Source organism: Acipenser ruthenus, chromosome 6 (genome assembly GCF_902713425.1).
Source record: "Acipenser ruthenus chromosome 6, fAciRut3.2 maternal haplotype, whole genome shotgun sequence".
NCBI lineage: Eukaryota > Metazoa > Chordata > Actinopteri > Acipenseriformes > Acipenseridae > Acipenser > Acipenser ruthenus.
The window spans coordinates 6846295-6873391 of NC_081194.1; the positions used below are offsets into that span (position 1 = coordinate 6846295).

General features: G+C 38.3%; 1 protein-coding gene across 1 annotated transcript in view; it reads right to left on the reverse strand.

Annotated features, from left to right (window-relative positions):
* Positions 1-27097, reverse strand: part of fmn2b (formin 2b) — a 120195-nt gene that overhangs the window by 77810 nt on the left and 15288 nt on the right. The window contains exons 3-7 of the mRNA XM_034017474.3: positions 25898-26070; positions 21741-21891; positions 19303-19364; positions 11585-12756; positions 8735-8879 (exon numbers count right to left, since the gene is read on the reverse strand). Of these exons, the coding sequence (XP_033873365.3) occupies positions 8735-8879; positions 11585-12756; positions 19303-19364; positions 21741-21891; positions 25898-26070 (1703 nt within the window). The remainder of the gene's footprint in view (positions 1-8734; positions 8880-11584; positions 12757-19302; positions 19365-21740; positions 21892-25897; positions 26071-27097) is intronic.

Genomic DNA, 27097 nt, shown 5'->3' on the forward strand with positions numbered 1-27097 from the left:
GCAGAATCCTATTTTTCTACAGTATACTTGAGAAGCAATGGCCTTGTGAGGGTGCCTAGTTAAACTTTAAGCAAGCATCTGTGGCTTATTTTCTGGTGCGATGCACATCTCAGGTTTTTCATTAAGCGGAGATGCAAAGCTCTGCAACCCCCCCTGCTCCCCCTCGTCCTCCTCACCGCCCTGTGCCGCAATCCCTCTACATGGATACACTGCCGTACTCAGTATGTATTCAATGAATGTGTATTCACTTTATTGAAACACATTTTCACTAACAGAGAACACAAAAAAAACATACCTGCACAATCAGTGGCGCAGTCACGTTTGATTACAAACAATGCAGTGTTTCCTGCATCATTGCACTATCCACGCTGCGTGCGTGCATGCCTAATCACGCGAGATGTGATAAAATTCAAATTAAAAAACAGCTTTACTGGCTGTACACATCATTGCACTTGATCAAGTACAGTATTACATAGTCAGGTTTACCCCAAAATTATTCTTCTAAGCATATTGCTTGATTCTTACAAGAGGAGTATTTTACATTGGTTAGTATAGGAATGATTTTGTCCCAGTGGTTTTGATCACTATATGCGGTTGATTCTTATATTAGTGATTTTTAAACAGATTGCACTAATATCCAAAAATGTAATGTTATGACAGTATTGTCAACAAGGTGCTAGAAATGAATATGATAATGTAGAACCTAACTAGAAAATTCTGGACTGTAGGTTAACATTCTTCGAGAGTATAAAAGGGTTAGGCATAGGATGATTGCTGTCATTACCAATAAGTCAATATGGGAAAAAGTAAAGAGCTATCTGAAGTTTTTAGGGAGAAAGTGAATTAATCATCATAAAGTTGGAGAAGGATACAAGAAGATTTCCAAGCATTTGAGTATCCCAATTTCAACTATTGTTTCTATTATCAAGAAGTACAAGACTCATGGTACTGTCACAATGCTCCCTCGGTCTGAAAGAAAGAAGGTTCTTTCACCAAGAACAAGTAGAAGAATTGTGAGGAAGGTTAAAAACAATCCAAGATAGCCTGCCAAAGATATTCAGAGTGAATTGACTGCAAGTGGGACTGGGGTTTCCATTTCAGCCATAGGCCGAGTATTGCATGGTGAAGCTCTCAATGGTTGCATATATACAAACACACACACAAATAAAGCTCACTTGTGATTAATCAGAGTAATCTCTTAATAGATGCAAGCTGGCCATTGCGAAGTATCTTGAGGGTATTTTAGAACAAATGTAGCATGTTGTTTTAAAACTCACGCTAAATATAAAACTGCATCCCTCGTTCAACTTAATTACTGATATGAGCAGTCTGGGTAAAGCTGTCACTGTGTTGACCCATCTCCATCATGCTTTAAGAAACCAACACATAACAGTAAAATTTAATTTCCCACAGGAAATTTGTAACCACTTGACTTGATGTTCTCAAGTAACATTTTATGAAGTGATTTGAGAGCCCCAAAGACGACAATATGGTCTATTTTAATGATATTACAGGCATTGGATTAAAATCAGAACCTTTAAACCTGCTTTTTCACAGTCCTTATTTCAGTATTGTCAACGATGTAAACAAGGGGAACACATCAGCTGGTTAAATACAATATAGGCTGTATTAGATCCTTCATAGTTTTAAATACAATTTTTTTTTTTTTTTTTTTTTTTTTTTTTTTAAGTAACACAATATTAAGAAAAGTACTACGAATGCACATATTTATATTTTAAAATATAAATGAACAGTTATGTAGATTTGGCAGAGGTTTCAAAAACACAAACTCCTGAATTTCACCCAATTGCTTTCATGTCACAAAAAGAATGTCCTGGCCCATGTAAAAAGAAACAAGCTACATTATATTGGCCTAACATTTCCTTTGTTTTGAAGTTTTACAATTCCCAAACCCCACTTTGACAGGCAATTATGACAATAATTGGGGAAATAGCACAATGCAAATCATACGGCTACTACCACATGATTTAGCAATTAACTTAATGGAACTTCAAATACAGGCAATTGTATCAGTTTCATTGCAATATGGTGAAAGGCAGATGCTTGCTCTAAATAGGAGTTTCAATTGTCCCCAACAGCTTATATATTGTATTTCGATCTGCTTTTACCTATTGGTTATTTCTTATTTGCACAAGACAAAAGGCAATAAAAAAGCCAATCCGTTGTTTCTGCAATACATGTAGCATTTATTTTTATTTTTTTTTAAACAGTGTTACTGTACATTTAATTTTAAATCGTGTGTATGTAAACGTGTGAGAGAGAGCGAATACCAATCTCCCTCTCGACCTGTGAGAGCACAATACAACAGGAACTGTGTGCCTCGTACTGAATGGTTGGGCAGTTCATTCCAGGGGCAGTTGGAAGCCGGCCATTCAGAAAGGGGACGGCGTTACGGTACCAGGAGTCCTCGCCCTAGTATGGTGAGCAAAGTTTCAGTCATGAATTGGAGGAGATGTGATTGAACTAGCTATCGGAGGGGGCAGGGCTGAGGGTACTTCAGACGTGACGCCGTAATCTGTTCCTTTGTTGTGGTTAATGGAAGGAAACGTGGACGGAGAAAACAGCGAGTGGATTGTTTGTTGTAAATAATGGTGTGTCATTCTCTTTGCCACACGGCTATTATAAATATCCGGGAGCTGCTGCTTCAAGCCAGCCATAAGCCCGGACATCACTACACCTGCACACCAGCAAACACCCCTGGATCAAGCACCGCACCTGCACATAGAGCACGCACTGTCCGGAGAAATGTGCGTTTCGGTGTTGTGTATTACTATTTCGGGACTGCAACCCCTTGGTTTATACGCTGGCAATACCCATAGTTGGGTAGAGCCAGCATTTGCTGCAAGTATCTTGAAACAGGTAAAATGCCATTTCAGTACTCCTTGTTTGGTATTTAATGATATTACAATATGAATTACCGGAACAAACAACTGCTGAAAACAGCAACATCTGTTTTGCAGAAGTAGTGACCAAACATTTTCTCGCTGCCAATCAAGCCTCCAGGATTGTCACACAGTGGGTTTCTGGGAAGTTTTGTTTTCAACAGCTCTGATTGCTCCTAGTCATTTTTGGTTGCTGTCCTAGAAATGTCTGGAAACCTCCAAGCTTCCACAGCAGGGTTGCTGGGGGCAAGTGCGACAAGTAGTTTTTAAAAACATTTCATTCATGGGGCTAAAAAAAAAATTTATATATATATATTTATATATATATATATATATATATATATATATATATATATATATATATATATATATATATATATATATATATATATATATTACAGTCATATGAAATTGTACCTTAAAGCCTGTACGTAAAGTAAAAAACTGCATTTTTACTACAAGACCTGTAAAGGGAACTTGATTGAGAAATCCAGCAGTTACCAAATGTAATAACATTATAAAAGTATGCTTTCTCCAACATGGAGAAACCAATAAGTCACATGACCACAATGTGGTAGCCATAGAGCTCATTGTCAGGAGTATGGCTGAATTTTGTTAAGTTTCAAGGACACCGAAAAAAATCTGTTCGAGCAGCAGCGTCACTATTACAAAAACATGTGGGCTCCATTTACAGGGATTTCTATTTTCCACACACTATATCTATATGACATGTGAGCAATGCACTCCAGTCAGAGAACGACCCACCGTACAAAAGGCTTGTATTTAAAGTATGGTGGAAAACTAACACAGTTGTAATACAATCAGAGAAAGCAAAAAAACGACCTACATCATGTAAACATATAAAATTACCATTTATCTGCTATCACTACAGCATTAAATCTACCGGTACATGCTGAGTTTGTTCTGCATTAGATCATGAAAAAACCAAGAACAAACAAACAAGTTATTTCAGAAGAACAGTAATTCAATACAAATGTTTCTGAAAGACTGCCTGAAGCAACTCTGCAGTTGATGGCGTCTTTGATTGGCTATATTGTATAATTCAAAGGGAAGACAGAACAGCTGGGCTAGTTGATTAGAGGCAACACAAACAGACAATCACAAAAATATACATGTACGGAACAAATGGTGAGACCCACATACAAATATTGGGAAACATTCAAAGCAATATATTTAAATTTAAAAGCAACACATTTTTAGATGCCGAGAGTTTCAGCAATTTTGAAATGGTAAAAAAAAACATTTTTGCAATGTTAACCTTCAAAAAGAACATACAATAATGTAAGCTATGGTACTATGGTAAGATTACAGCTGATAAACACCAGAAAAAAATACTCATTTGGCAGTTCCTTTAAATCAGGGGCATAATATACCATAAAAATTCATGTCAAAAATATGACATGGTAAACAGTAGATAAAATCTAGACACTTTGATGGCCTATTGATTTCAAATGATCTGAGATATTGAGATAGATAGATAGAGATATCTACATCTATACATATATCGAGAGAGAGAGAGAGAGAGAGAGAGAGAGAGAGAGAGAGAGAGAGAGAGAGGACACAGATATAGAGATTTTTATATATATATATATATATATATATATATATATATATATATATATATATATATATATATATATATATATATATATATATATATATTTATAAAGATAAAATAAAGATGAAAAAAGCACAGCCTGGCATCAAGAAATCTGTAAGCAGAACCACCCGGGAAATTTTCTGAAAGTATTTTCCACAACATTTAGGGGAACTATACCTTACTTCGGGATGGGGGTGAATTTAAGACAGTGTCTCCTACTAGGGGTCTGCAACTTCTGCATGAGTCAGAAATCAGTCCTTACTCCAGTATAAGCCAAATAGCAAATGTCTGAAGCAAGCTAAGGGGAGGAGAACAGGGAACATTTTAAAGGAAAACAAAACAATGAAAATAAATTATAAAAACAAAACAAAAAAAAGCATCCACAATGCAAGGGTAATGAATAGATGATAAAACAGCATTGCAGTCAAATAGTTCATTTTTACTCTAGTTGAGAATATAAATCTCAATTGAACTCAACCTAGAGAAATCACAGAATACAGTTGTGCAATGAGTATGAAGCCAATATCTCAAAGCATCAGGTCTTTATCATCCAGATATGAAGTTCGATATGACCACAACGATATGACTTTTGCAGACCACTGATCTTTTTTAAAACTGAATATAGTAGAAGTCATGTATCATGCTTGTCATTTTATTAATTAAATGCATTAAAAGGTCAGTTCAAATGTTGCCTCCTTACTGCAACCTATACCAATCAGGACTGGATATCAATAGCAGCACTCTGTTCCACTGTCATGCCAAATCGCCTCTCTTCACCTGCCGAGCCCAAGCAATTTGTTGCCAGATACGGAAACCCTTCAGACAAGGGCCAAGCCAGGGAAGTCTCTGCCCACAAGAAGTGCAGCCCAAGGCTGCAGAGTCATGCATTATACATGGGGTGCATGTTCTATTCTGAATGCTATTTATTGCTCTTCATTTGGAAATTTTATAAATGACATTTCTAAATACATTTTATCCATAAATCGCAAAAAAAGAAAACTACTTAACAAAATCGGTAGGCAGTGAGATTTCTTCTTGTGCTAGCCAAGGAAAAAGTGAGAGAGCTGTCTAAATAAAATAGGCCTAAAATATATGTGGATTCCCACAAGGAATAAACTACTGTAAACCTCAGAGAATTGAATGGAACCAGACTTGCTTGCCGTAAATCATACGGTCATGCTTTATTTAAAAGGGCTGTTTTTGTTTATTAACTGTTAACAAACAGCTAATAAACATGTACATTATTTATTTTCTATTAACTGTTAGTTAATAGGCCAGCTAAAACTGCAAAACAGCAGAACCCTATGGATGATCAAACACCAGAGCCCTACAGATGATCAACACCCAGTCGATTATATGCTTCAAATCGGTTTGAATTGTTACTGTAGTAATGTTTAGCAAATTAACAGGTTTTTATTAACTTAACCCTAACCTAAAAATTAATTAAATGTTTGTTAACAGTTAATAAACTAAAAAAAGTCCCTTAAAACAAAGCGTTACCAATCATATTTATTAAAAGGAAAATGTAACAAAAACAAACAAACCAGTTAAACGTACTAGGGGTGTTAGGATAACAAGCGCAAGCCTATGGTTTCGACTTTCTGCATTTGGTAATAAACCTCAAGCCAAATGTTTAGCTCTGATCTTGATGGGGTCATCTTTTGACTTAGGATCCTAACATATACCCTGTAATAGAACAAATATTATAAAAAAGGTAGGCAGAAAACAGATTGTATCATCAAATGTGTACTATTATTAGGATGTTTTTTTTTTTTTTGTTTGTTTTTTTTTTTAAAAAAGAAATACCCTTGCTTATGCGAGGATGTGATGCTCAATGTGAGAATATAATTATTTGGGAAAGAGCTGAGGGGTCTAGAAAATGGACAGCAGATATGACCCAAAGGTTCTACTCTGATCCAAAGGATTTATTATGCCAGAGCATCAACATGTGGAATATGCTCAGCTTTACTTCCAGCGGCCAACAAGAAACCAAGTCAAGTAGGTTTCGGCTTGTGTCTTCATCCGAGTATACAGTGCTACCCCGTTATAATGCGGGTGTCGGGGTCCATAATTAGGAGACCGCGTTATTTGCATTTCACCTTAACGAATATTGACATTTGTTCCCAAAGTGATTTACAATAGCAAACAAGCCAAATTAATATTGTAGCATATGGTGGAAAATGAAGGAAGGAGACACACACAATTTGCAGGTACCCTAATCCACGGTTTATTGGGACGATTATTCCCTGGGCCACACCAAAAACAGCAAACAGTCTTGCACTCTCACAGCAGCACATTCACACAGCAGCTTGTCTCACTCGGCTCTGCCCACGCTGATGTGGGCACCCCCCCCCCCATATGCTTTCATGTCCCCGCCTCCCTGTTGACGTTCCTGCAGAAACCAAGCAAATAAAGCAGAGTCTAATTCACGGTCTTTAGTGCAGTGCATTTTTTTTCCCAAGAGTCAATCTTGTCAAAAAAACCTTTGTTTTTCTTGATCTTTTAGCCATCCATGCAATGTAGATTCTGCAACATTTATAATCTTTTGAAACTGCTGCTTGAGTTTCACCTTTTATTACGCTGTCCACCGCATCGAGTTTCATTTTAACAGAGAAAGATTTTCGTTTTTTTGCTGTCTGCCATGGTTCATACTGTATATGGAACGTTCACCCAATGTTCGCAAGTCAAATTGCATTATGGGGGAAATGAGAGCCACGACCTAACCGTGTTATAATCTATTCCGCTCTAGAACAGGTTGCATTATAACAGTCTGCAATATGATAGCTAGAGAGCTAGAGAGATGAGAAGTTCAGTGCCTCAACGATGACTATGGAAATAAAATATTAAGCAAACATCCCTTAAATAAGCAAATAGTGTTTTAACAAATCGCAACGACTTCACAACAAAGTTAAAACACAAAAAAAAATAGAATCTAAAAGAAAAAAGAAAAAATAAGCCCAATGGAAATTTGGTCTTTTTAAAAGCATTTGTATTATTTCTTAGTAAATGTCTCTTTGTATTTGTACTGCGCTACTGAGAAGTACCTATTGCGCTATTGTATTATATTCAAAACAACAAAACCAATAATTATAATAATTATTTTTATTATTAAAAAACACACAGCTTAAATATGGGCTGTCAAGCGATTAAAAAAAATCATCCACAAAATAGCTCATCATAAAAACCATGTTTTCTTATTTCTGGATTCATTTTGTTGGCCCCGCTATGGTTTATACTTATTTACACATTATACAGAAAAAGTCCAGCATTTGCTGTCAAATTGTTTGAACCAACTGCTTATACAAGTAACAGTGTTTCTATTCCGTGAACAAAAAACTCTACACCTTAAATCACGATTAATTGACATCCATCCATCCACGCAGCAGCACAGTCCTTAAACACCAGCCTCTAACCTATTTTATCATCACATGTTTAACATCTTCACTGGATGGCAAGAAGCGACATGCTGCAATGATTTGTCATTGAAGAAAAAGCTAAAAGAGTCATTCTAAGCCACATCTAATGTGCTACCACAGCTATGCTCTGCCTCAGTCTAACCACTGTTTACTTACCACACACGAGTTACTGGCTCCCAGTTTTATTGGTTTCAGGAGCAATAATACTAAACCTCACGCCACTAATTGCTGCCAGTAGATCACAGCCTGATGTCATCACAGACATAAAAAAACAAGTAAAGGAAAAATAAAAATTCCAGCAAACACAAATAAAATAGAAGATAGAGCGACTTTTGAAATTGTAAAACCAGAAATTTAAATCAACTGACTAAATACCACGCATTGAAAACAAAGGCCACAATACCATCAGTTAACCAATATTCTGCGGGCAACAGAAAAAACACTTACGGGCTAGCCTAGGGCATGAATCCCTTTTTGCAATATTACAAACCAAAACATCAGAATTGTTAAGCACATCTTTATATATATTTTATACTAATGAATATTAGGCAAATAGCCTTACATTTTAATGTAATCAAGGGAGATTCCAAAAGCTAGTTTTATAAATAAATACAAAATAACAGTGTGCGCTGAACGTCATATTTTTTAGATTGTCTGGCGACCCATCAGAAACCTTGCCCGAACTTGACCCCCACCTTGGGAAACGTTGCTATAGAGTGTATGAAGTCGCATTCCTCTACACATTTTAGGAGAATTGTAGTGTGTCCCACCCCCACCCCCACATAGTAACTCACCTGTTTGGCTTTTGTCTTTGTATAAGTATCAGACAGGGGCTTCTTCTTCTCTTTGACAGCAACTTTAGAGAACAAATCTAGAAACTCATTGAAGTCCACAGGCGGTTCTTCAATCTTCTCCCACACTAAAGCCCCGCTGGATTCCCTTAGAGAAAACAACAAACAAAAGCAAAAAAGCAATGAGCAAAGTAAAGATATCTTTCAACATAAAACAGGACAGTATTTCAAGCTGTCTCCAACGCTGCACTGTAATTTGATTATTTACTAATGTGACACAAATTCTGGATAAATCATAGGCAAGAAAAAAAAGCTGTTTGGGTTAAGCTAAATTTGTACCCTAGCACCTACCAATGTTATGCAATTTACTGCACAGTCTACAGCACTGCACCCGTTTCATGTAAGCTTTCAATATTGTGCCTTTCCAGATTTAACATGACCGTTACCATCAATTTCACAGTAACTTTATTCAAGACTGTTGTGTCTGCATCTGGTACATGTTCTGTTAACATTATGACCATGTGACAGCACTGAACTATTTTCTATTATTAAAACAGTTTTGAATTACAGAAACATTATACAGACAAAGCACTGGTGGTGCTCCCAGTGCTACTGTTCTTGAGTTTGGCAGAGCAATATTTAAGAGCAGTGCAGTCTGGTAAAACCTAATTCAATTAGTCCCGAAGGGACTACAACATTGGCGGCTGATGGTGGCTGCTTAGTTCAGGTCAGTGCTATTCAGGTTTGGGGCATTCCACATGAAATCAGCACATGACGGTGCAATTCTTTTTTGAGTCACTTTAATTCAGGTGAAACTGGGTGTGTTCAATGGATAAATATAGAGAATGAAGCGCACCACTTCAGAATTTACAACATATAAGGTTTTGGCCAAAAGTGAAATCATGAACAACTTTTCATTAATATACCTCAACGCATAAGGGTCTTATTTTGATTGCCCAACCAATTGACAGTCAGTAAAAAAAAAAATTCAATATTTCACTTTTTTGCAATTAAAACAAGAATATCTCAAAGTTTACATCCCCGTTGGTTGGCAGAAGACTGAGCACGTGTTAAAGGAAGCAAATATTTTTTGCAATCAATTTCAAAATCACATAGTGAGTTTCCTGCGATATCAATAGAAGTCTTTAGACTGAGCTTTACAAGGATTAACGAAAGCTGTCCAAGGGTACATTTTTGGCTTTAAAAAACAAAACGAAATAAAAAAAAATGTAAAACACTACACAGAATTTGTAGAGGTGACATTTTGGTTCTGTGCTGATTTCACATGGAATGCCCGATTTTACGAGGTTACCGTCTGTTAAAACCAATTAGGGAAACAGACGTAGTACCAAGACTGATCTTGCCGACAATGGTTCAGTACGCTTTTGAGTCATCTAGTTAATGATTGCCAACAAATCATTAACTACTTTAATTATTTAGTTTGGTGATCATTGGAAGCTGTGCAGGGTAATTGTGGTTTTCCCTCCCTACTTCTCCGATTTCTATTTTATATTGAAGAACTATACACTGTTTCAATGATTCATGAAAATACCTGACCACGCAAATTATAACAAGCAAATCGCAGTGTACCCTCAAAATACATGATACTCCAATATAAAAATGGCCTGCTTACAAAAAAAGGATTTTAATACGGTGCATCGGAACATTCACGTGTTAATACACAGTATTACTTTGAGAACTGTGAATTACAGTTTAGGTTCGGAACACATTACCGAAGGAAGGTTTGAATCTTCGATGGTACTAATTTGCATCATTTACGTCACCATAGCTACTTGTTTATTTGATTGAAAATCTTATTTTACAGGTAAATCGATATAAACGGAATGAAACACAGTTTAAAAATATGTTATATAGAACAGTAATCATGTTTTTATAATTTAAATAAATAAAAACACACGCTTATTTACAGGCAATTGATGCTGCTTGCAATATATACAGTAAGCTTGCATTGCAGCTGCACCAACTGCAGCGGACGGGCAAAACAAGGCTTTATTTAACAGTCACCGTTTCAGCAGGTTATCAGTCAGTCACATTTTACTACTACTAAAAATATTAATAATAACACCAATAATAATACGCACTTATGCTTGTCAAGTGACCCCAGAAATTGGTAATGCCTCTATAATACGAGTCGCTTCCATAGTTTGCATTCAACTTTTTTTTTTTTTTTGGTTGTCTGGGCATTTAACAAAAATCCCAAACAGCAGAGGGGTTTTGAGACATTTCTTTCAATACAGCTTACGCTATACAGCGCTTTGCTGTCGAGACGGCGAATGAAGTAGTTAAAGGTTTGCCTCTGGATGACACGAGCTGTAGGGTGGAGGGGCGGACGGTGCTCAGTTTTTCGAAATTAAAATTTAGTGTTAGCGTATATTTTGTATGGTTTCAAATATATTCTACCATAGCACTTCTCTTACACAGTCTTGTACACTAGGTATTCAGTACATATTTTACTGAAGCACTACAACCGCTATAGGTACTGGCCCAGTGCTTTGACATAATATACCCTGCTCCATACACGGCAGCAGCACCATATAGAGTTGCTGCGTATAATGATTTGGTAGTGGATTTTAACACAACAACTTTTGTTTACGTACTATGCATTACGCAAATCAAAAAGATCGAATTTTGCATGCGAGTGCCATTTAATGTGTGATTTATAGTATTCACACATTATCAAACAGTTTAACAAAAAAAAAAAAAAAAACTCCTGGCTAGCAAACGGACCTGCGAACACAGCCCTACTAAATTTGACATTTCAAATGCATTGCAATCCACTGCATACTCCAACACATTAAACAAAAATAAACCTAAAATGTATTCTACAATTACTTTTTCCCATGCAGTTGAATCCTAGTCCAGTACAGTGGTTTCATTGGGCGTGGTGGTTCGACTACCTGTTTCCTTGCCCCCTTGTCGTGACCCATTGCCAGTGCAAATAATCCTGCTGGCATCGGTGGGGGAAGAGACCCAAAGCCAAAGCCAGGAGGCGGAGGCGGAGGGGGGCCAGAACCCATAAGGGGAGGAGGAGGGGGGGGTGGGTTTCCTCCAATGCCAGGAAATGGAGGGGGAGGGGGAGGGGGTGGTGGGGCCAATCCAGGTAAGGGGGGTGGTGGCGGTGGACCGGATCCGGGCAGAGGGGGAGGTGGGGGAGGGAAAGCACTCTGACCTGGCAGGGGGGGTGGAGGGGGAGGGAAAGCACTCTGACCTGGCAGGGGGGGTGGAGGGGGAGGGAAAGCACTCTGACCTGGCAGGGGGGGTGGAGGGGGAGGTACTAGACCACCTGGAAAATGAGGGGGAGGGGGAGGACAGCCAGGCAACGGTGGAGGGGGAGGTGGTATGGGACATCCTGGGAGCGGTGGTGGGGGTGGCGGAAGGGGTACAGCACAGCCGGGCAATGGCGGCGGAGGTGGCGGTGCTAGAAAGCCTGGTAATGGTGGAGGAGGAGGAGGTGGAGGTGGCACTGAGCAGCCAGGTAGTGGTGGGGGAGGAGGTGGGGGTGGCTGTGGTTGAATCCCACTTTGTCCTGAAGGCAGTGAAGACTGTTGTTGCTGCTGCTGGCAGGTACAAATAAAATCTGGCATTAGCCTGGGAGACAACACCACAGAGATTTCAGAGTGATAGGTCGGTGCCTCGGGTACTGGTGTTGTTGGAGATGGCTCTGCTTTTGAATCGGGAAGCGCAGTAGTAGAAGAGGAGGATGGCATTTTATCTGATAAAGGCACTTTGAAATTAAAACATTCTTCCACAGGCGAAGTCTGTACAGATTTTGCTTCCAAGCTGCGAAGAAATGCCTGTTCCTCAGTCTGAAGGTCAACATCACAGAAGGCTCTATCTTCACTCCCGCACTCCTGGTCTTTAGTGCATATGTCCTTCTCTGGTGGCGTGTATTGTTTTTCTAGTTCTGCAATTTTGGTCCTTAAATCCTCTATGGTCTGCTCCAGCTGTTGAATGACGTGAACATGCTCCTCCTTAAGTTGAACAGATTTCAACTCTAATTCGTCCTACAAAGCAAAGAACAGTCAAACATGATTTTGTGTTTACCGTGGCACAATGTCAATGACAGTGGTTCAACAATGAATACCCATTAGAAATACTACTGTATGCATCCCACATATGAAAACAAAACAAGATATAAATATTCAATTTCCATGGACCTACATAAGTGACCGTTATACCATTCTACCAAAATAAATCACTGAGATTTCAAACATCAGGAAAATAATCCTCTAGAAATACAGTAGTAAGACCAAATGGATACAGTACACTATCTGTTCCATGCATGCATACCAGTGAGAGTTATTTAGTTACAAAGCTGGGGTGGGGGGGGGAAGAGTCAAAAAAGTTCAAAAGTCTAGACTCCTGGGTTTTAGATTTGGCTCCTTTTTGGAGAAACCGAGATTCCCCTAAAGTATTGGCCTATAACGATTAAGCATCAAAGAGACCAGACAATGAATGCAGTGGCACAAGTTCAATGTGTATGCCCTGGGTGCATGGTTACAATCGCAATAAAATCTGTCTTCACTTTGGCTGGGAGACGTTAAATGCTATTATAGGCTGTCACGCTAAAAAGTAGTTTTCTTCTGTACTCAAACGGCTGAATATCACATCTGATACATGTACCCAATATTATGATTCTGTGTGTAGTTATGGCCAAAGGTTTTATATAAAAAAAAGATGGATAGATAGAAAGAGAAGTGTTAAATGTGTCCAGTTAAATCACATAATTTGACCATTTAAGTCACTGAGATGGGGTGGAACGAAAGCCAGAAGACACTGCGGCCCTCCAGGAGCAGAGTTTGACACCCCTGCTATAGGGCCTTTGGCCATAGCTGTGCAGCAGATCCTGTCAATAAAGTCCTTTTTGTTTGGACAGGGGGTGGTTTCACGTTTGCCTTTTCAGTGGATCAGTACAGCAGGAACAGTGTTACTAATTCCAGCGGAATCTGCCGCATCACAAAAGGAATTATTAAAAATGAATCAGATAGAAAAACCCCTTACATTGTGAATCTTCAAGCTTGTGAATCTTTGTTAATTAAAGAAACAAGGTCCATTTTCAGATCAAAATATGAATGTCTCACGAATATATTATATATATATATATATATATATATATATATATACATATATATATATATATATATATATATATATTCGATTTCCTCTTCTTTACTCTAATTCAAGGCGCGATACAATACATTATTATTCTATTCATCTTTTTACATTTTGAACACAGGACTTTAGCATTATGACTACTATGTTTATGAGGAAATACCAGTGGAATTAAAAACACATTAACGTTTACTTGAACAAAGCCAGGTTGTTTGTTGCATGCACAAGTTTAGTCAAAACAAGTTTGGGGAACGAGGAGTACAGATTACAATCAGTTTGAAGTGGAGATATTGAGCACAGCAGCATGTTGTCAGATCATCAAACAATAGGATTCAGATTCAATAGGGTACAACCCTACTGAATTGTTTTGGTTTAAGAGGAAGAGTCTATGTATAACCTACATAAAAATGACAGGCACACACACACAAAAAAAGATAATTGCATATAAATTGTATACTATAATTTTATAGCTTCAGAAATAAAACCGCTTATGCCTTGAATGTAAAACATCCTAATTAAGAAATACATTTTTTTAATTTTATTTTACCATTTTGGTGTTAACTGTAGGCTGCCTTCTGCAGCACATCTGTGCCTCATGGAAGCAATCAATCTTTGGTTTTGGGGTTTATGTTTGGCGTTACTAAATTTCATGGGATTTAAATATATGCTTGTGGTCTGGTCAGTGGAAGCAGACACTGGACTCGCCGATGAGTTTGTCCATGGCTTGTGACCTGGGCTAATGTCCAGCTCCTTTACAATCTGAACTGTATAATAATTCCTAGTAGCTGCCAGCTTAGCATACCTCCCCCAATCTTACCCTATACATGGTGTGGTACCTGTAAAGCTATGGACAACAATTATAGCTTGCAATTTATAACCAATGAATACTTCTATTTAGGTACATCTTTGAATATGTAATGACAACAAAACGTATTAAAATGTGATACAGACTTAAAGTATAAAGTCTCTAAAGTATAACATAATATGTATAGGTTACATTTTATTCACCATGATGACTATATACTTTACTATTATACCGGACGTATAATAGTACTAGTTTGTCTGGACAAATCATGGACAGATACATTTTTAGGCCACTGTAGTCCTAAGCTGATAAGACAGACAAAATGTATGGATTTCAGCATATTTAACATTTTATTAATGAGCTGTCTGTCTTTACAAGTAAGTGAACCACAGTATGTAGTGCAATATGCTAGCTTCAGAACTGCTTCATCTCAGATACCAACAAGAAAAGAACAGTCAACAACTTCTTGTTGTAAATCAGGATTTCCTGTGCAAGTAGAACACAAGATCAGAGCCTGCAGAACCCTTTCAACCAGGTTTTATAAGAAGGCAGTCGTTTTGTGGGAGGAATTTGACACTTCATCCTCTGGATGACTTTCAGGGGTATGGAAATATCATAACCAGCTTTGTAAACCAGAGATGATAATGTACCCTTAAGCACTACTCTAAAACACTCTTGAAAGATGTCAGCTTTAAATGCTAAAAATTTGGTATAATTAGAACGCCTACATTCAACACTTAAGCTTGTAATCTATTCTAGTTTATGACTACCAGCTGTTATTGTCAGTAAGTAGACTGATGCTGCCCCCTAGAGGCACTTGAGTATACAGCATAACTTTTTTTTTTTTTTTTTTTTTTTTTTAAAGCACTGGTGAACTAAACATTTTTCACCAGCCAGCAAAACCACAACCATCTCCACTGCCCCATCTACCGACAGAGGGGAAAAGAAAAAAATAAATAAAAGGTGTATAATTATTTTATAGATATAATAGATGGGCTTCAGCGAGTTAGAGGAAAATAATTCCATCTAGGGTTTCTGTGATGTCATAAATTACGAGACCGAAGGTAGAGTAATTTAGAAACGGTCACAGAAACCCCAGAGATGGAATTGTTTTCCTGTAACTCACTGAAGAGGCCCATCTATTTTTTTTTTTTTTATAACACATGGATACCCTTGTGATGCTAATATTAAAGACGAGGTTCAGCAGTACATTTTTTTTTTTTTAAACTTAAGTGTTTCAGTGCTGTACAGACGTTCTATGTCGTTATCCGTTAGTGCTTCAGCTTTATTTGGCCGATTGCCTTTACCTTGTTTTAAATTTCCCATTCCTCTCCAGTTTCTCCAAGATACAAATGTATCAACTTTACATCATTTATTTATTTTTTAACATATTCTCATTTTGTTGATCATTAATGAACATTTCTATACTGTGGGTGTTGTCGAGTGATTGAAAACAAGACATTTTGTGTTTGAATTGAAAGTGATGGTCTCAAGGAGTCAACTGGGTCAAAGTTCAAGTATATTTTCCTCTAGAGGAATTATCACTTGACATCATTACTGGGGGGGGGGGGGGGAGAGAGAGAGAGAGAGATCTATCTTAGCTCAAACAGCCAGCTGCCCAACGTTTCAATATGTTGTACATATCTTTCTCAAGGGAGCATGTGTTTGAATTAAAACATTGCAGGTATTTATAGGTTTTTGACAGCATGACAACGACTTGTTATTGTTTATGTTCAAATCCATGAATTATTCTTATATGATTGTGACAGAGAGCTAATGTATCCGAAGCAACAATCTCTCTCTCGACCTGCGAGGGCGTTGTACAACAGGAACTGTGGACCTCATGCTAAATGGTTGGGCAGTTCATTCCAGGGTCAGTCGGAAGCTGGCCATTCAGGAAGGGAACGGAGTCACAGTACCAGGAGTCATCGCCCTAGTACGGTGAGTGAAGTGGGACACGTGACACAACTAGCTATCGGAGGGGGCGGGGCTTAGGGTACTTCAGGGGGACGTGACGCCGTAATAGGTTCCTTTGTTGTGGTTAATGAGAGGAAACGAGGACTGTGAGACCGTGAGTGAAGTGTTTTTGTTTGTTTTATAAATGTGTATTTGTCTTTGCCAGATGGCTAACGTGAATCCGGGAGCTGCCGCTTCAAGCCAGCGATAAGCCCGGACTGCACTGCACCTGTATACAAACAAGCACCACTGTTTAAATCAGTACACCTGCACCTAGAGCAAACACTGTCCGGAGACGTTTCTGTATCTGTTGTGTGTCTGTGTTTTGTATTATTTTGGGACTGCAACCCCTTGGTTTATACGCTGGCAATACCCATAGAGAGCCAGCATTATTTCATACGGCCAAGGAGACCAGTAAAAGAAAATAAAAGATCTTGAACTGTGAACGTTGTGTTTGTCGTTGTACTGACAATACAAAATTGAACTATTTGGAAGTAACATTTTGAAAATCTTTACAAAGAAACCCTACAAAAGGATTTTACAAAACAGCAAAATTTAAATTCGGGAAAAATTTTGATTATTAGAACTATCGATTAAAGACAACCAAAATCCACTTGACTTCCCAATCTCCCTGCAGGAGCTAGCAGAGAAGCTCCAGGGACTCAAACCCAGGAAAGCCTTTGGCTCCGACAGCATCAGTACCGAGATGCTCAAACACAGCAGGCCTATGGTACTACAGGTAGGCTGCTTCCCTGACATCTTGAACCAAGGGCTTATATCCCCAATTTACAAAAGTGGAGACAAAAATCGACTCAAAGAATTACTGAGGCATCTGTGTGAGCAGTAATCAGGGGAAGGTATTATGCAGTATCATTAACGCCCAGATACTGGCCCTCCTTACCGAACAGTGCAAGAGTCAAACTGGCTTCCTTCCAAAACACTACACTTCTGATAATATTTACACCCTACACACCCTAATAAACAAGCACATCCACCAAACAAACAAAAGGGAAAACATTTGCATGTTTTATTGACTTTAAAAAAGCATTCAATGCCATTTGGCATGAAGGTCTACATTATAACATCTTCCAAAGTGGTGTAGGGGGTAAACTTTACAACATAATAAAGTCAATGTATTCAGAAAACAAGTGCGGAATAAAAATTGTCAACAAATGAACAGAATTCTTCAAAACAGGAGCGTGGAGTGAAACAGGGCTGCAGTCTGAGCCCAACACTGTTCAACATCTACATCAACGAGTTATATAGCAATGGTGTTGGAACAGTCTGCAGTCCCTGGATTCACTTTACACCACAAAGAAATGAAATTCCTGCTCTGCACAAATTACATGGTCCTTCTCTCCTTTCTCTCTCTCTACAGCAGAGCCTGTCAGACAGTCAACCTGGACAAGACCAGAGTTATGGTTTTCCAGAAAAAAGGCCAGAGCTCATAGAAGCAGGTACCACTTCACTCTAGGCAACACCACCCTAGAAAACACACCACACATTATAATTGCCTAGACCTGACTACACAATAAATATACCTGTTAGAATTTGGATTAAAATATTTGACAGTGTCCATATTCATGTCCATATAGTACAATCCAGCCCATTGTACTATATGGACATGAAGTATGGGGTCCAGTTAGTCAACAAGATTATATAAAATGGGATAAACATCCAGTAGAAAACTGCTGAATTCTGCAAAAACATATTACAGGTACAGCAGAAAACACCAAACCATGCAGGTCTGAATTAGGCCACTACCCACTGCTCACCAACATACAAAAACAGCACCAAATTCTGGATACATCTAAACAGACGAGTACAAGGTCCTGCAAACCCAAGAGCTCTGCCCAGAAGAGTCCCCTCAGCCAGCTGGTCTTGAAGCTCACTACACCAAGACTAACCAGCTTCAAGACCACCCTGCTAAAGCACTGCCAATCAAAGTCAATCAAACTGTAAAACATATCAAAATCCCCTATTTGGAACATTGGGACAAAAACAAAAACCCCAAATAAACTTGATTGCTATCAAACCCTAAAAAGAAACGTTACCCTAGCAAAGTATCTCTTCCCTGTCAAAGATACAAAGCAGAGGCAAATCCTGACCAAGTACAGGCTCAGTGACCACAGCATGGCCATTGAAAAAGGCTGACACAGGCTGACTTGGCTACCCAGAAAAAACAGGCTATGTGGTTACTGTGAGACAAAAAAGATATGCACTTTCTCCTACATGGCGATAAATACGGCCGAACAAAGGACATATTCTTTAAAAACAAAAAATCATTACTCCTCTCCCACATTTCCAACACATGAAGGACCCAGAAAAACTGGCAGTCGTACTAGGAGAGGGACACACAGCCCCACTGGCTGCCCAGTATGTAGCCGCCCGTCACAGCCCGAGGGACACACAGCCCCACTGGCTGCCCAGTATGTAGCCGCCCGTCACAGCCTGAGGGACACACTGTGAGCACTCTGCACTGGGGCGGAGGGGGGCACTGTTGGGGAGGGAGGGGGGTTATTCAGGGCTATTTAGTATTTAATGTTTCAATATTTAGTTCAGTGTCTTTGCCTTGTTCTGTCATTTACTATTTGTATTTAGATAAGTTAATAAAAAAAAGGCTAACTAAAAACTCACAGAACCACCAAAAGTGGTCTTATGAGATGAGCACTCTTACCCGCAGTCCCAGCACTTCCTCTTTCTGTTGCCTCTTCAATGTCAGGAAAGCCGCTTGATGCTCTAGATTGAGAAAAACATCTTTATATTTAATTGTTATTGCAAACAGTCATTCAGTTGTAACATTTTTTTGGATCACATTCCAATAATTCAATTAAATATTGTAAAATGCTATGTTCAATATAATGTAAAACACTACCATTATATTCAATTTAACAAAAAATACCAGACTTATATTAAACAAAAATGGACAACTATGACACTGTATTGGTGCAATAAAGTCAAACTTTTAATTTCACTTCAAAAGGAACAAAAATCAGTGGTAATAAGCTGTCTGTCAGGTATTCACCAATAGCCTGATAAAATAATTAATGAATAAATGTAATGGTGTCAAAATAACACCGTGTAACAATTTTTTTTTTTTTTTTTTTGGTTCCTGGGTAGTAAGTGTTATTTCCTAATTGCTTATGCCTCAAAAGTATAGAAAATGGCTATTCCCCACAAACTTTGCTTTTGTGACCAGGACAGTGATATTTTGAAATTTACCTATTTTCCAGAACATTCCAGATAGATTCAGTGCTGAGTAAACTTGGAGTAACTTCTTGAACTTTCCAGTAATATAAATAGTAGTATAAATACAGGGGCCTTAAGCCCACCAGTTCAGTTTAGTTCCAGCTGCCTAAGTGGATACATATCTGCATTTTTCTGAGATGGCATCAAGGTCATAGGAGACTTCAAAATGGTGGCATTCCTGATGGGTCTCCAAGGTGGTTCTACCAAGTTTCCCTGCTATCTTTGCCTTTGGGACAGCGGGGACACCAAGGCGCACTACCACAGGCGGGACTGGCCACAGCGGACCGAGTTCTCTGTGGGGAGGAACAACGTCAAGTACTACGGCACAATGGGCTGTAGGATGTCCCTCAAAGTCCATATCCTTGATGCTCATCTTGATAAATTCAAGGAGAACATGGAAGCGTACTCGGAGGAGCAAGGCGAGCGCTTCCACCAGGACATACTGGACTTTGAACGCCGCTACCAAGGACAGTATAACGAGAACATGACGGGAGACTACATTTGGGGGCTGATTCGTGAAAGTGATTTACAGTATAATCGTAAATCTTGAAAAACTACTCGCTTCTAAATCTTTTGTAGTCATTTTTGTATTACTTTAGTATATATAATAATGTTAATTTGGATTCATATGTTGTTTTTTTCTGACTGTGAACGAAAAGACACAAATTCGCCCGTTTTCTCATTGGAAATAGGTAAATTTCAAAATATCACTGTCCTGGTCACAAAAGCAAAGTTTGTGGTGAATAATAGCCATTTTCTATACTTTTGAGGCACAAGCAATTAGGAAATAACACTTACTACCCAGGAACAAATATTGTGTTACATAGCCAAAGTGACTGTGAATGAAAAGCAGACGCGAATACTTTATTGTCCCACAATTCTGTACAGCAACAGTAAAGAGGTTATAATAAAAACATTTTTACAAAAAGATTCTATAAATCAAATGAAAAGACTGATTTTGCTTGAGCAGACCTTAATTAATCAGTGTTTAAATTTGCAGCAAAATACTTCAAGTTGCAAAAATAAATTACCTTTAACATCACTGCAGGTTTAAATATATCAAGAGCTCTAGGGGTCAAAATTGTTGAGAACATCACTGGGAATCTCAATGTGTCTGCCTCTGCTTCAGTCAGCAACTTGCTTGTTGTTGCTTAGCAACCCTGACACTTAGCTGCTTATAGAGCATTCAGAAGAAATGTGTGGTGTCTCAATGTTTGAAAAATATATTTTTAAAAGTAATGGAGCCTTCTTAAAATCGTAGACATTGACTGAGTGCATGTCAACCTCGCTTCGATTGAGACAGTCAAAAATATGGTCTCAGGTCCACACCCATAAATACAATGAAGCCAGGGAATTTAATCAAAGTGTAACCTTTTCCCAAAGCTCCACACTGTAAAACCATATGACTATACAACAGAAAAAAAAAGCACTGACTTTGAATATTAAACTAATAAGAAATATACGTAGGCACTCACCTTCTTCATCCTCTACATGTAATAATGCACAAAGTAAAACAAGAAAAATATTGTTACAAAACACACATAGCAATTTCCAATGTTCTCTAAAAACACGAACGTACTGAACGTCAAAGTCAAAATATGAAAGTGTGGGCATTTTACAAAAACACATTTTGCTTTCTGCATACAGCTAACAGTATTTATCCCTGATCCTTTATTTCCAAAGACAGTTGGCAAGTTGCATACCCTAATGTCATTAATTCTGCAAACACCACTTGGCAACTAATCAGAATTTAGAACTGAATTAAATGTTGTGGTTGTGGAGATATTCATATGCATTTTCTAAGACACCGATGTCCGCAGCTCCTGATACTGTCCTAATTCTAGTACTGGTACACATCCTTGTTACCTGCTTCTGTATACTTCAGTCCTGGTTTGTCATCATCTTCTGATTTGGGTGGGGGCCACATAGTCTGAATCCTTCCTGGGATACGTCCCTCAGCATGGTCAATAGAGTGTGTGGGTTGGCTGACATTAGCCCAGGTGTACAATTGGTCTTGCTGTGGAGAGGACAATTAGCATTAAGTCAGCAATCTGCTTTGCCGTGCTGAAGGAACTAAATTATTAAATTTAGATGTTCCAACTATTTACAGAATCTAGATGATCCAGAAAGCTATAAAAAAAAAAAAAAAAAAGTACAGTGTGAATGTTAATAGGAGCCCTTTGGCACTTGCTAATGTATTATCCATTATTTATTAGACCTGTAAACCTACAAGTCCCTTATTTTCTGTAGACTATTTTTTCAGACTACTTATCCTGCCGCACAAATTTAATTTACTCCCTAGCCCACAGGTGCAATGAGAGATCCCATCCAACACCACTGTAAAGTCCCCAGGCGGAGTCCTAATACCTACTGCACAGGAAGTGAAAGGACTAAAAGAAAAAAAGGCTTCAAGTAAGTGGTTATGCCAATAAGAGGAAAGACGCCTTGGTTAATACATCAAATGTTGGTGCTTCACACAAAATAACTGGTTAACTCAATCTTCTTAGGGCAGGAAATGGATACATTTTCTATCGGAAATCTTGTAGATGTAGAGCAAAAGGCCATGAGCTTTTTAAATCCAAAGGAGGGCAAAATTAACAGCGTCTGCACTGTGAGGTAAGAATGAACTTCACCATGGACCGCTCCAGGGTCATTCTTAAAGAAACAAGGGAAGCCTTTTTATCCAACAAGTCATAGTCACAAGGACTACATGGATATCACATATCGTTTGCCAACAATCCCAAGCAAATGTTTTGAAAAGATTCGATAAACTCAGGTGCCCTTTTAAAATCGATGGACACAAATGTAATCTTTGAAGGTTACTAATTTAAAACAGAAGCTGTGCTAGTTTAGCTCACACAAAAAAAAAAGAAAAAAAACTTTGCAAGGGTCCACAAGGGGAAACAAAAGGCCTTCTAGCAGTTATTGAACTACTGAAAGGACTAATCATGCATAAAACACCAATCACAAAAAGTACATTTAAAAAGCATATTGCTAACTTAACCAAAGCCAAGGTTAATTATGAGTTAACCATTTAACACACTATGATCTGCTCCATTAAAAAAATCATTAGTCATGAGTAATTCATTTGCCAGAGTTTGGCAAAAGGCCTCACACTACCATTTCATAAGGTTATTAAATAAAAATTAAATAAAAAAAGTTAGGAGAGTGTGAAGTCTGTTTTCCAGGGGTGGTTGATTACTTGTTCTAAGTTTTAGAGCCATCGAATATAAAGCAAGTTAGGATCCAAGATTGTTTTTTTTGGTGAGATATTCTTCATTCAGCACAGATCAAATTTCCACTTGAGATAACCATTAATTATTTCTACTTGCCAAGTGTGAAGATAATTGACAAGTGTTTCCATATTTATGACAGTACAGCAGTAATGCATTCAGCACAATCACGCTGGTGTATATTGCTGCCTACACTCAGCCAATGCTATTGGACCAAGGTGTCTCTGCAGTGTGTTTGGTACTAGACTAAATAACAGAAATGTTGGGATCAAGAGGCAGTTCAGCCAGTAAATGTCCCTAGCTAGTGCAAGGTTAGCACCACAGCAGTATCTAATGGTCATTTCTGATTTATCCCAGTGCATGTGCTGCTACATCATTGACAAAAGATAATATTGCACAGTTAATCTTTCTCTACCTAAAAGACAGGAAGTTTGCGCTTTTTTTTTTTTTTTTTTTTTTTTTAAGAAAAATACATAGCATATTTATGGAATTATCTGTTAATCCAGATACGTAATAATCAATATGTAATGGTGTTAAATATATCACTACATGCTGAATTAGTATTAAAAAATAAATAAATTTCTGTCTAGTGCAAATCCAGATAAAAAGGGATGTGGTTACCAATATGAACACGCATACTGCAGGCCTTATCGACTCACTAACCTTGGGGTTTTCTAATTCACAGCATGTTTTCTGTACAGTGTGTTTTAATGTCAGCAAGTCTAGAGCAGGACCCTCGTCTTTCAATTCACAAAACCTCTCTCTGGTGTCGCTTTTCACATCTCGTCTTATCACTATCAGGGGCCTGAATAGACCTGGCACCCTGGCTAGGGTGTGTTGTGCCGTGTTCGAGAGGGAAGGCCCAGCTTGCGACTGCTTTTCAGTCTTCAAGCTGCTCGGGCGCTCCATGTCAGCAGTTTTTTCTCTTAGTTCATCAATTTGCCAGGGCAGACAAAACATTCCAATGCAGCCAGCTCTGTGTGATTCATCAAATGCTGCAGGTCTCATTTTTTTCGACGTTAATCCATAGCAGTTACTGGGGTTTGTTATGCACAACACAAAATGCAAATGCCACACAATGTATATAATCCGTGTCCACTCCAGTTATGGCTAAGTAATGCTTGTTTTTCAGTTCCAACATATTGAAAACTCCTGGCCCGCATTCCTTCTGTACATACAAGACCCATACATCCTAGGACAGCGTTATATTACAAAGAAATATACAATACAATCATGTCTAAACTTGTCAATAGTTCCAATGCAAAAAAAAAAAAAAAAAAAAACATTTACAATGGATACAAGACTTTGATCTTCACATGCTAAAATAAAATATATATATATATATTTCCACCGAAGGTTGTAAAAAGTTATGAAGTCCAAGTCACTTAAGGTCTGGTACCAGAAGCACCTCATCGCAGAGGATTCCTGCATGCAGCCTCCACGCTGCTGTCCCCACAGGTTTTGCCAGCATCTAAGGTGACCTGCATGCAGACGGATCAAGTTCTTCCACAATTCTGTTTGTGCGCAGTGAGAGAGCTGTGGCTGTTGAATATTGTAGACGTCAACCTCTTGAATGGTGTGTGTGTGTGTGTGTGTGTGTGTGTGTGTGTGTTAATGGTCAACTATAAGTAAAAGGTCATTCACATAATCCAAACCATGTGAAAAAGCACATCGATCAGCAACTCCTCCTTACAGTATACTGAAGCCTTATTTTCTTTAAGTTAAAAAAGTACTGATTCACTCTATTGTTTTAGAGATTGTTATTGGGTTCATTAACAGCAGCTTAGTTTAATAAAGACAGAACTTTATGAAATAATCAAAAGGCAACCAAGAGAATCATAGATGACAGCCATGGCCCTTGACAGAGAATAGAATACAGCTGTGTACCAAATGTGAAAACATCTCAAAGTCAGGGTCACTGACATCTAGCATAGTGTTTTTATAACCCTACAAAGAACTCATTTATCTGAAATCGTTTCGCAGATATGAGGCCACAGCAGTGCGAGAGACAGGAACATCTTCATAAAATGACACCCACAAAAGGAATTTCTGACTCAGAATCATAGAATACAGTATTGTACCGAGCATGAAGATAATCTCAAAATACTTTGGTCAGAAACCAAAGTCATATGACCACAACTTATCAGCCACATTAGGTCACAAAGTACCATTAGATTTTGCCCAAGGAGTTTCCATAACATTGCAAAATGTGTCAGCACCAGAAACTGCAAGCTCTAAACATCGTTAGTTAAGGCTTTCTGAAAAGGGCACAAGGATTCAAGGGAGACATGCATAATAAAGTTTTTGTTGTGAAAATGCATGACTTTTTAAAATATCAATTTATCCTTTGTCAATAAAGTCACCCATATAAAAAAAAGTAGATGCCTTGAGATGCATTATTTCTCCCAATGCTTTACAGTTCTGAACTACAGGCTTTTATCTATGGCAAAATTGGATTAGTTTTAATTTACTGTTTACACTTTCCTTGACAAAGTTAATTGATGTAGCTTTTGCAATGATCTGATTGATCAGGCTCAATTTAGCATAGCAGTTGTTTGATCTCCGAGGTACATTATCTAACATGATATTTATTAGATAAAATGATATGCTCTTCTGAGGAAGGTGGGTATTTAAGTGTTCTGCAAGGTTTTTAAACCAGAAGGGGGGCACTTTCCAAACCGTTTTCCTTGACTGGATCGATCACATTATCCACACTTCAGCCTGGACTCATTAGATTAAACCAAAAAAAAATATAATAATAATAATAATAATAATAATAATTTAACTTACATCAAACTTAGGTGTAATTTGTCCCGCGCTCCCAGCATACTGTTCCCTGAAACAATCACTGAAGGGTAGCAAGAGGCCCATGGCTAAAATCCTGGAGCAGAGCTTCTCTGCCTCTTCCTCTTCCTGTGGGGCATCTTCCTCTTGTCTGAAGAACTTTTCCAACAGCGTCCGTCCTAGACAAACAAGAAATTCACATTAAAAAACTACATTCCACCCCCCCTCCCCCCCCACCAGCTTTTGCCAACAACTTGTGAGTTCAACTGGAATTAAACCCTCAGCTTTAGTTCAACCCAGAGGTGGCTAACATTGGCCCTTCCACTCCTAGTCTTTGTTCCAACCTTGTTATGAATTGTTTAGTTGAACCAATTAAACCTCCATCTAGACTGTGCAGTAGTTAATTATGTAATTTTAAACTGCTAAACCTAGAGTGGAATTGCCCAGCTCCAAGACTGGTTTAACTCGTTATGTGGTAGTGCAGGTTTACCGTTAAAATACATACCGGTACTTCTCCACTCTAAGAACTACACAGCAACACTGGGTAGTGGCAAGGTAGTTTAATTCAACAAGAGAGGAGTCGAATATAGAATACTGTGGTCATTGAGCATGAATAAAAATAGAACACAAACATAAGGCGAGATCGCTGAACCTATTAAAAAACATATTTGATTGAACAGGCTGCAGCAGCTTTAATTGGATCATTTTTCAGATGAATGAGTCAGCAAGGCAGAAGTAAATACCCCTCGAGACTTACAGTAGTGATTGCGATACATATTGTTTCCTTAGATCTGAGAGCTTAAAAATGAGCAGCCGGTAAACTTCAGTCAAATGTGACAAAATGCAAACCTTTTTTTGCTTCCACTTGGATTTTTAGCATGCATGCTTGTGTGCAAGGCAATTGACATGTTCATGGTTTCTCACTTTGCACCAGCACTAATGAGTACTGTCTGCAGGTTTACCTCCAAACTATCCAGTGATCCAATTCACATTAAAAAAAAATGGACGGGCCTCATTAAGGAAAGTGAAGCTACTAGTTAGAATGTGTTTCCAGGCCACATTCTGAAAACATTGCTACATACATTGCTATGCAAAGTCAATGTTCTATTTACATTACGTGTGCAGCTGCTGTGTTAACAGTTCACATGTCTGCACTGTCGGTGACAACTTAGAAAAAAATATATAGAACTGCAGCAGCATAGTTTT